Source organism: Notolepis coatsorum (assembly GCF_963971535.1).
Source record: "Notolepis coatsorum genome assembly, chromosome: 2".
Classification (NCBI taxonomy): Eukaryota; Metazoa; Chordata; class Actinopteri; order Aulopiformes; family Paralepididae; genus Notolepis; species Notolepis coatsorum.
In genome coordinates, this window is record NC_140166.1 from 58,803,350 (window position 1) to 58,816,371 (window position 13,022).

Here is a 13,022-nt window from a genome sequence, read left to right on the forward strand (position 1 = left end):
ATTTTGGGGTATACTTTCGGGTACTTTGGGGTATACTTTGGGGTATTTTGGTGTACTTTGGGGTATACTTTGGGGTATTTTGGGGTATTTTAGGGTATACTTTGCGGTACTTTGCGGTATTTTGGGGTATACTTTGGGGTATTTTGGGGTATACTTTGGGGTATTCTGTGGTACTTTGGGGTATTTTGTGGTACTTTGGGGTATTTTGTGGTACTTTGGGGTATTCTGTGGTACTTTGGGGTATTCTGTGGTACTTTGTGGTATTTTCTGGTACTTTGTGGTGACTAGTAGGACCCCCCCTGACAGCGTGGCGGCTCACCTGGTGCGTCTGTCGGAGACGCGGGTGCAGCTGTGCTGAGGCTCTCACCTGGTGCGTCTGTCAGACACGCGGGTGCAGCTGTGCTGAGGCTCTCACCTGGTGCGTCTGTCGGAGACGCGGGTGCAGCTGTGCTGAGGCTCTCACCTGGTGCGTCTGTCAGACACGCGGGTGCAGCTGTGCTGAGGCTCTCACCTGGTGCGTCTGTCGGAGACGCGGGTGCAGGTGTGCTGAGGCGGGACACTCCTCCACTTCCTGGCCTCCACCACCATGGCCTCCGCATCCACCAGGCCGAACCCATAGAGGTGGCTGACTGAGAGGGCACAGAGAGGGCACAGAGAGGGCACAGAGAGGGCACACTGTTAACACACACTGAGAGGGCACAGAGAGGGCACACTGTTAACACACACTGAGAGGGCACAGAGAGGGCACACTGTTAACACACACTGAGAGGGCACAGAGAGGGCACACTGTTAACACACACTGAGAGGGCACAGAGAGGGCACACTGTTAACACACACTGAGAGGGCACAGAGAGGGCACACTGTTAACACACACTGAGAGACACACAGAGGACACACACAGAGAGTACACACAGAGAGTACACACAGAGGACACACTCTTAACACACACAGAGAGTACACACTCTTAACACACACTGAGAGAACACACTCTTAACACACACTGAGAGAACACACTCTTAACACACAGAGAGTACACACAGAGAGTACACACAGAGGACACACTCTTAACACACACAGAGAGTACACACTCTTAACACACACTGAGAGAACACACTCTTAACACACACTGAGAGAACACACTCTTAACACACAGAGAGTACACACAGAGAGTACACACAGAGGACACACTCTTAACACACACAGAGAGTACACACTCTTAACACACACTGAGAGAACACACTCTTAACACACAGAGAGTACACACAGAGACACACTCTTAACACACACAGAGGACACACAGAGACACACTCTTAACACACACAGAGGACACACAGAGACACACTCTTAACACACACAGAGGACACACAGAGAGTACACTCTTAACACACACAGAGAGACACACAGAGGACACACACAGAGAGTACACACAGAGAGTACACACAGAGGACACACTCTTAACACACACAGAGAGTACACACTCTTAACACACACTGAGAGAACACACTCTTAACACACAGAGAGTACACACAGAGAGTACACACAGAGGACACACTCTTAACACACACAGAGAGTACACACTCTTAACACACACTGAGAGAACACACTCTTAACACACAGAGAGTACACACAGAGACACACTCTTAACACACACAGAGGACACACAGAGACACACTCTTAACACACACAGAGGACACACAGAGACACACTCTTAACACACACAGAGGACACACAGAGACACACTCTTAACACACACAGAGACACACTCTTAACACACACAGAGAGTACACACAGAGACACACTCTTAATACACAGAGAGTACACACAGAGACACACTCTTAACACACACAGAGGACACACAGAGACACACTCTTAACACACACAGAGGACACACAGAGACACACTCTTAACACACACAGAGAGTACACACAGAGACATACTCTTAACACACACAGAGAGTACACACAGAGGACACACTCTTAACACACAGAGAGAGTACACACAGATACACACTCTTAACACACACAGAGAGGACACACTTTTTAACACACAGAGAGTACACACTCTTAACACACACAGAGAGTACACACAGAGAGTACTTAAGCATTACATCACGCGCAGGAGTGGTTTGTGACCAATAAACTATGCCTAGGGGTGGTCGTTAGACCCCCCTAGGCATGGTTTATTGGTCACAAATCACGACTGCAAGTGATGTAAAGCTTTTATACAACTGCTAGATTCATCCAACCTTATTTCTATACAATAAACACACATTAATCGAAGATTTATTGAAAAAACCATCCGCCAGAAAAAGTAGTTCCCACAACTACAAAAAAGACAAGTTGCCTCCATGTGGAAGCAGCTTGAAGTGCATCCAACCAAACTAACACATCCAACTGTGTATTATTGGAATGATTGAGAGAAGTTGCCTCATGTGGAAGCAGCTTGAAGTGCATCCAACCAACTAACACATCCAACTGTGTATTATTGGAATGATTGATTGAACATTTTATTACCAGATGCAGAATGGGTACAATACAGTACGGCTCAATACACACAATTGTTAAGGGAATGCAGACCTACTTTCCATAGAACTTCATTCTTAGATGCTTCTATATAAAGTAGGTAAAACAAATTAAAACGTCTTCTTTGCCCTATAGGAAAAAAACGTTTTCTTCGCCCTATTCTTTTATTTATTTTTTAAACCTACTGTAGAGGGCCTAAACTTAACCAGTTGGAAACCAAGCGTACAGTAATAAAATTAGCAATCAATCAATCAATCAACTCAATAGGCCATGCTCACTTAGAACAGCGCAGCACCCAGCTATCTGACTATCCCCCGCGTTGCAGGCAGAGTGTGTGTGTGTGTGCGTGCGTGTGCGTGCGTGTGTGTGTGTGCGTGTGTGTGTGTATGTGTGTGGGGGGGGTGTGGCGGTGGGTGGAGACTAGAGCGAGCGCTGACAGTCGAAAGGAAAAAGAAATTGAAAAAAAAATCGCAAATTAATCCATCAATCAATCCGCGATTTTTCTTTTGTTACAGAATGATTCAAGACCCATCAATTACATCATCCAACATTGTTTAAACGACTAAGACATTCGCTGTGACAGAATCGCTTGATATTTAGTCGTTTAGTCGCATCAACATATCCATTTGTAAAGATTATTGGCCACCTTCTTGTGATCCGGCGGAGTGATGTGATGTGGGTCGGTTGTGGGCGGGTCCTGGGCCAGCAGCGTGGATTGTTGCCAATAAAGACGTGCAAAATGACTGTTTCAGCCAATCAGAATCGAGAAATTTGCATGCCGTTGTATAAACACTCTTAACACACACAGAGAGGACACACTCTTAACACACACAGAGAGTACACACTCTTAACACACACACAGAGACACACTCTTAACACACACACAGAGACACACTCTTAACACACACACAGACACACTCTTAACACACACAGAGAGTACACACTCTTAACACACACAGAGAGTACACACAGAGAGTACACACTCTTAACACACACAGAGAGTACACACAGAGGGCACACTCTTAACACACACAGAGAGTACACACTCTTAACACACACAGAGAGTACACACAGAGAGTACACACTCTTAACACACAGAGAGTACACACTCTTAACACACACAGAGAGAACACACACAGAGGACACACTCTTAACACACAGAGAGAGTACACACAGAGTACACACTCTTAACACACACTGAGAGACACACAGAGAGGACACACACAGAGAGTACACTCTTAACACACACAGAGAGGACACACACAGAGAGTACACTCTTAACACACACAGAGAGGACACACACAGAGAGTACACTCTTAACACACACAGAGAGGACACACACAGAGAGTACACACTCTTAACACACACAGAGAGTACACACAGAGACACACTCTTAACACACACAGAGAGTACACACAGAGACACACTCTTAACACACACAGAGAGTACACACTGAGGACACACTCTTAACACACACAGAGAGAACACACACAGAGAGTACACACTCTTAACACACACAGAGAGTACACACAGAGACACACTGTTAACACACACAGAGAGTACACACAGAGACACACTGTTAACACACACAGAGAGGACACACACAGAGACACACTGTTAACACACACAGAGAGTACACACAGAGACACACTGTTAACACACACAGAGAGTACACACAGAGACACACTGTTAACACACACAGAGAGAGTACACACTGAGGACACACTCTTAACACACACAGAGACACACTGTTAACACACACAGAGAGTACACACAGAGACACACTGTTAACACACACAGAGAGGACACACAGAGGACACACTCTTAACACACAGAGAGTACACACAGAGACACACTCTTAACACACACAGAGGACACACAGAGACACACTCTTAACACACACAGAGGACACACAGAGACACACTCTTAACACACACAGAGGACACACAGAGACACACTCTTAACACACACAGAGACACACTCTTAACACACACAGAGAGTACACACAGAGACACACTCTTAATACACAGAGAGTACACACAGAGACACACTCTTAACACACACAGAGGACACACATAGACACACTCTTAACACACACAGAGGACACACAGAGACACACTCTTAACACACACACAGAGAGTACACACAGAGACACACTCTTAACACACACAGAGAGTACACACAGAGGACACACTCTTAACACACAGAGAGAGTACACACAGAGACACACTCTTAACACACACAGAGAGGACACACTCTTAACACACAGAGAGTACACACTCTTAACACACACAGAGAGTACACACAGAGAGTACACACTCTTAACACACACAGAGAGGACACACTCTTAACACACACAGAGAGTACACACTCTTAACACACACACAGAGACACACTCTTAACACACACAGAGACACACTCTTAACACACACAGAGACACACTCTTAACACACACAGAGAGTACACACTCTTAACACACACAGAGAGTACACACAGAGAGTACACACTCTTAACACACACAGAGAGTACACACAGAGGACACACTCTTAACACACACAGAGAGTACACACTCTTAACACACACAGAGAGTACACACAGAGAGTACACACTCTTAACACACACAGAGAGTACACACAGAGGACACACTCTTAACACACAGAGAGTACACACTCTTAACACACACAGAGAGAACACACACAGAGGACACACTCTTAACACACAGAGAGAGTACACACAGAGTACACACTCTTAACACACACTGAGAGACACACAGAGAGGACACACACAGAGAGTACACTCTTAACACACACAGAGAGGACACACACAGAGAGTACACTCTTAACACACACAGAGAGGACACACACAGAGAGTACACTCTTAACACACACAGAGAGGACACACACAGAGAGTACACACTCTTAACACACACAGAGAGTACACACAGAGACACACTCTTAACACACACAGAGAGTACACACAGAGACACACTCTTAACACACACAGAGAGTACACACTGAGGACACACTCTTAACACACACAGAGAGAACACACACAGAGAGTACACACTCTTAACACACACAGAGAGTACACACAGAGACACACTGTTAACACACACAGAGAGTACACACAGAGACACACTGTTAACACACACAGAGAGGACACACACAGAGACACACTGTTAACACACACAGAGAGTACACACAGAGACACACTGTTAACACACACAGAGAGTACACACAGAGACACACTGTTAACACACACAGAGAGAGTACACACTGAGGACACACTCTTAACACACACAGAGACACACTGTTAACACACACAGAGAGTACACACAGAGAGTACACTCTTAACACACACAGAGAGAGTACACACAGAGACACACTCTTAACACACACAGAGAGAGAACACACACAGAGACACACTCTTAACACACAGAGAGAGAACACACACAGAGACACACTCTTAACACACAGAGATAGTACACACAGAGACACACTGTTAACACACACTGAGAGAGAACACACACAGAGACACACTCTTAACACACACTGAGAGAGAACACACACAGAGACACACTGTTAACACACACAGAGAGTACACACAGAGAGTACACTCTTAACACACACAGAGAGAACACACTGAGGACACACTCTTAACACACACAGAGGACACACAGAGACACACTCTTAACACACACAGAGACACACTGTTAACACACACAGAGAGTACACACAGAGAGTACACTCTTAACACACACAGAGAGAACACACTGAGGACACACTCTTAACACACACAGAGGACACACAGAGACACACTCTTAACACACACAGAGAGTACACACAGACGACACACTCTTAACACACACAGAGAGAGTACACACAGAGACACACTCTTAACACACACGGAGAGAGAACACACACAGAGACACACTCTTAACACACACAGAGAGTACACACAGAGGACACACTCTTAACACACACAGAGAGAGTACACACAGAGACACACTCTTAACACACACAGAGAGTACACACAGAGGACACACTCTTAACACACACAGAGAGAGTACACACAGAGACACACTCTTAACACACACAGAGAGAGAACACACACAGAGACACACTCTTAACACACACAGAGAGAACACACAGAGGACACACTCTTAACACACACAGAGAGTACACACTGAGGACACACTCTTAACACACACAGAGAGTACACACTCTTAACACACACAGAGAGTACACTCTTAACACACACAGAGAGGACACACAGAGACACACTCTTAACACACACAGAGAGAGAACATACACAGAGGACACACTCTTAACACACACAGAGAGAGAACACACACAGAGGACACACTCTTAACACACAGAGAGAGTACACACAGAGACACACTCTTAACACACACTGAGAGAGAACACACACAGAGACACACTCTTAACACACACAGAGACACACTCTTAACACACACAGAGGACACACTCTTAACACACACAGAGACACACTCTTAACACACACAGAGAGTACACAGAGAACACACAGCATACTGTGTACTCTGGGGGTGTACTCTGGGGGGGTACTGTGGGGGGGTACTGTGGGGGGGTACTGTGGGGGTGTAATGTTGGGGGGGGGTACTCTGGGGGGGTACTCTGGGGGGGTACTGTGGGGGGGTACTGTGGGGGGGTACTGTGGGAGGGTACTGTGGGGGGGTACTCTGGGGGGGTACTGTGGGGGGGTACTGTGGGGGGGGGTACTGTGGGGGTGTACTGTGGGGGGGTACTGTGGGGGGGTGTACTGTGGGGGTGTACTGTGGGGGGGTACTGTGGGGGGGTACTGTGGGGGGGGTACTGTGGGGGGGTACTGTGGGGGGGTACTGTTGGAGGGTACTGTGGGGGGGTACTCTGGGGGGGTACTGTGGGGGAGTGTACTGTGGGGGGGTACTGTGGGGGGGTACTGTGGGGGTGTACTCTGGGGGGTACTGTGGGGGGGTACTGTGGGGGTGTACTGTGGGGGAGGTACTGTGGGGGGGTACTGTGGGGGGGTACTGTGGGGGTGTACTGTGGGGGGGTACTCTGGGGGGGGTACTGTGGGGGGGGGGTTGTGGGGGGTACTGTGGGGGGGTACTGTGGGGGTGTACTCTGGGGGGGGTACTGTGGGGGGGTACTGTGGGGGTGTACTGTGGGGGGGTACTGTGGGGGGGTACTGTGGGGGTGTACTGTGGGGGGGTACTGTGGGGGGGTACTGTGGGGGGGGGGGTACTGTGGGGGGGGGTTGTGGGGGGTACTGTGGGGGGGTACTGTGGGGGTGTACTGTGGGGGGGTACTGTGGGGGGGTACTGTGGGGGGGTACTGTGGGGGGGGTACTGTGGGGGTGTACTGTGGGGGTGTACTGTGGGGGGGTACTGTGGGGGGGTACTGGGGGGGTGTTGTACCTCTGTAACCGGCTGCGTTGGTCTTCCAGTCGTTGGCCTTCAGATGCACGGTCCTGGAGGTTCTGACCAGCAGGTGCTGAACATCTCTCCACGTAATCAATGGACTACAGATCAATAGCATAGCATAGATTAGATTAGATTAGAACAGAGCAGAACAGAACAGAACAGAGCAGAACAGAACAGAACAGAGCAGAACAGAACAGAGCAGAACAGAACAGAACAGAACAGAGCAGAGCAGAACAGAGCAGAACAGAACAGAACAGAGCAGAACAGAACAGAGCAGAACAGAACAGAACAGAGCAGAACAGAGCAGAACAGAACAGAGCAGAACAGAACAGAGCAGAACAGAACAGAACAGAACAGAACAGAGCAGAACAGAGCAGAACAGAACAGAGAACAGAACAGAACAGAACAGAGCAGAACAGAACAGAACAGAACAGAGCAGAACAGAACAGAACAGAACAGAGAACAGAACAGAACAGAACAGAACAGAACAGAGCAGAACAGAACAGAACAGAACAGAACAGAACAGAACAGAGAACAGAACAGAACAGAGCAGAACAGAACAGAACAGAACAGAACAGAGCAGAACAGAACAGAACAGAGCAGAACAGAACAGAACAGAACAGAGAACAGAACAGAACAGAACAGAACAGAGCAGAACAGAACAGAACAGAGAACAGAACAGAGAACAGAACAGAACAGAACAGAGCAGAACAGAGCAGAACAGAACAGAACAGAACAGAGCAGAACAGAACAGAGAACAGAACAGAACAGAGCAGAACAGAACAGAGAACAGAACAGAGCAGAGCAGAACAGAACAGAACAGAGCAGAACAGAACAGGACAGAACAGAGCAGAACAGAACAGAACAGAACAGAACAGGACAGAACAGAGCAGAACAGAACAGAACAGAGCAGAACAGAACAGAGCAGAACAGAACAGAGCAGAACAGAACAGAACAGAGCAGAACAGAACAGAACAGAGCAGAACAGAACAGAACAGAGCAGAACAGAACAGAGCAGAACAGAACAGAACAGAGCAGAACAGAACAGAACAGAACAGAACAGAGCAGAACAGAACAGAGCAGAACAGAACAGAACAGAGCAGAACAGAACAGAGCAGAACAGAACAGAGCAGAACAGAACAGAACAGAGCAGAACAGAACAGAGCAGAGCAGAACAGAACAGAACAGAACAGAGCAGAGCAGAACAGAGCAGAACAGAGCAGAACAGAACAGAGCAGAACAGAACAGAACAGAACAGAACAGAGCAGAACAGAACAGAACAGAACAGAACAGAGCAGAACAGAACAGAACAGAGCAGAGCAGAACAGAACAGAGCAGAACAGAGCAGAACAGAGCAGAACAGAACAGAGCAGAACAGAGCAGAACAGAACAGAACAGAACAGAAAAGAGCAGAACAGAACAGAGCAGAACAGAGCAGAGCAGAACAGAACAGAAGAGAGCAGAACAGAACAGAACAGAGCAGAGCAGAACAGAACAGAACAGAACAGAGCAGAGCAGAACAGAACAGAACAGAACAGAACAGAACAGAACAGAACAGAGCAGAGCAGAACAGAACAGAACAGAGCAGAACAGAACAGAGCAGAGCAGAACAGAACAGAACAGAACAGAGCAGAGCAGAACAGAACAGAACAGAACAGAGCAGAGCAGAACAGAACAGAACAGAAAAGAGCAGAACAGAAAAGAGCAGAACAGAACAGAACAGAGCAGAGCAGAGCAGAACAGAACAGAGCAGAACAGAACAGAAAAGAGCAGAACAGAACAGAACATAACAGAACAGAGCAGAACAGAACAGAACAGAACAGAACAGAGCAGAGCAGAACATAACAGAACAGAACAGCGCAGAACAGAGCAGAACAGAACAGAGCATAACAGAACAGAGCAGAACAGAGCAGAACAGAACAGAACAGAAAAGAGCAGAACAGAGCAGAGCAGAGCAGAACAGAACAGAACAGAACAGAACAGAAAAGAGCAGAACAGAACAGAACAGAGCAGAACAGAGCAGAACAGAACAGAACAGAACAGAGCAGAACAGAACAGAACAGAGCAGAACAGAACAGAGCAGAACAGAGCAGAACAGAACAGAGCAGAGCAGAACAGAACAGAGCAGAACAGAAAAGAGCAGAACAGAACAGAACAGAGCAGAGCAGAGCAGAACAGAACAGAGCAGAACAGAACAGAAAAGAGCAGAACAGAACAGAACATAACAGAACAGAGCAGAACAGAGCAGAACAGAACAGAACAGAACAGAACAGAGCAGAGCAGAACAGAACAGAACAGAACAGAACAGAACAGAGCAGAACAGAACAGAACAGAGCAGAACAGAACAGAACAGAACAGAGCAGAACAGAACAGAACAGAAAAGAGCAGAACAGAGCAGAACAGAACAGAGCAGAACAGAACAGAACAGAGCAGAACAGAACAGAACAGAGCAGAACAGAACAGAGCAGAACAGAGCAGAACAGAACAGAGAAGAACAGAACAGAACAGAACAGAGCAGAACAGAACAGAACAGAACAGAACAGAGCAGAGATCCTTCATGTGTTCTGTATAATGATGAGCCAAGAAGAGCTTTGCTGTCAAACTGAGACCATTAGATTCTTGGCCTTGGAATAAGTGACCATTGCCCCATTAGGGATACGCGACTATAAAGAAAGCTCAATCGCAAGTAAACATTTTAACGAGCAGGCCTTCAACATGATCTCCATCATAGTGATATTTCAAATTATGTTAGAAAACCCAGATGTTGAATTAGCATTGGATCATTTTATAAATATGTGCAGAGGCATTCCATTCTAAAGTCTCACAGAGAGGCTCGGCCCTTCTAACCAATGAGAAAAATTAAAAAGGGAATGTTGTTGGAATGAGCACGGAATTCAGTGGTTATTTAATGGTCAGTCTACTCTACATGGTCCTCATTGCCGGACTATTACACGAGAACCACGTTATACTTTGTACTCAAAGTGAATGAATGAAGTGAATGAGGAGCCTGATCCATGGGAGGGACGGTGGTGTTGACAGTGGTGAATGAATGAATGAATCTTTTATTAATTCCTACATGATTTAAAAACAAAGAATAAAAAAAGACAAACAACGAAAAATATACATATCACTGTTCGAAAAGGAGTAGGAAGAAGCTATCATGCCCTATACCCCTATCCCCCACTTCCGAGTGGGAACATTAATTAATACTTTATATAATGGAGAATATCCACATTACCAATAATTCTTCATTCTTAACATTGAAAACAACATAAAATAAATAAATAATATCAGTATCGACGATGTAGTACAAAAGAAAAAAAAACTGCTTAGAATCCAGAAGACAATAGTCACCTCCCCTTTCCTCTTTTTGGTAATTTGCAGATATCATTCCTTTATAAAGTCTTTTAAATAGAGCAATATTTCAGCTTTCCTTCATTTGATCTTCTAATCTAGCCCATTCCACACAGTTACTCCATAGGATGATATGCACCTGCTCATGAGATCGATGCGAGCGTAACGTTTATCAAAGTTGAAGATACCGCTCAAATTATATCCCTCTCTATAAATAATTTTTTAATGTTACCTGGGAGTTCTTGAGTCTTTGCTCGATACATTATCTGTGCCAGTTTAAATTTGAATAAGTCCATTAAGGCATTTGACTTTAAGAACAAGTTATTTGTGTGATCCCGAAATCCGACCTTGTGTACAATTCTCATCGCTTTTTTCTGTAGTATAATTAATGGTTTTAAAGTGCTTATGTATGCATTCCCCCATATCTGCACACAGTAACTCAAATATGGTAAGACAAGACAACAATACAGAGTATACAACATCCTCTGTTCCAGAATAATGTTTTGCACAATACTGGCATACTCCTTGCTACTTTGGTTGTCTACGTACTTGACTTCTATTTTATACTTACTATACTTTATACTTATCTATTTTTATCTAGCACAATCTCTGGAGCAAAACAGAAAGAAGCATTTTATATAAAAGTATTCTGTACTTCTGTATGACAACTAATAAAGAAACTTGAACTTGAAACTTGAACTTGGTTCTAACATATCTTATAGGAGATTTCCAACATAATTTACTGTCTAACATTACTCCAACATTTTTTATCTCATACACTTGTTCAATATTGACATTTTCTATTTTTACTTGCACATGTGTATCTATGTAGATAGGTCAGTAGCTGACTCACATTCCTATTGGACAACGTTCTACTGTGAAACATCTGAGTAGAGGAAGTAAACTAACCAGTGTTACCTACTGTATACTCATATTATTTTCCCTCAACATATTCAATAAATAATATCATGTTATTGTACCCGCCATATTTTGTTGTCTACTTAAGAACCGAAAATGAGGCGTCTGTGCGGCCTTGTTTATTCACTGTGTCTTTTGTTACTGTTTGTATTATGGATTGGAACTTGTATTTAAGGTCCCATGCATCATAAATGGCATTTTCCAGTGTTTAGCATTGTTTCCTAGCAATGGGGGATTATATCAATGTGTTCTGTGTCTCTAATTATCATATTGACTCATCAGTCTAGTTTGACTGTTTTGCTGACGTGAATACTACTGGTTGTAGTCACCGCCCACAATTCACTCAACAACAGAGCAGTGAAATTACTTTTGAATTGAATTGAATTTTTATTCACACACACACACGATACATTTTACATGCGAGTATCCTCATGTGATAACATGTCGCAAATTGTGTGCATGTGCCAGGTCTCCCAAGAAGCTATTTAAAGCTTTTGGAGGGAGCCTGAACACAGATACAAACAGAATATGAACAACAAAACAATAACAAAATAAACAAAACAAACAAACAAAAACAAAACAAAAAACTACAACGTGGGTAGGTTTATACACCTACCTACTGACTGACATATAACAGAGATACATAATACAGACAATTTTATTCCTAAGTTATAATTTTAATTAGAGATATGATTTGAGCAGTTCCTCTTTCAATGATTTTTTAAAGGTTTTAAAGGTATTAGTCATTTTTAGATTTTCATCAAGCTTGTTCCAGATCTGTGGAC

General features: G+C 44.8%; 1 protein-coding gene across 1 annotated transcript in view; it reads right to left on the minus strand.

Moving 5' to 3' along the window:
* pcsk6 (proprotein convertase subtilisin/kexin type 6) overlaps positions 1-13,022 on the minus strand; it is a gene marked incomplete at its 5' end in the record, with an annotated part of 408,343 nt that overhangs the window by 254,757 nt on the left and 140,564 nt on the right. Inside the window, 2 exon segments of the mRNA XM_084308170.1 lie at positions 512-629; positions 7,960-8,063. Coding sequence (XP_084164296.1) covers positions 512-629; positions 7,960-8,063 — 222 coding nt within the window.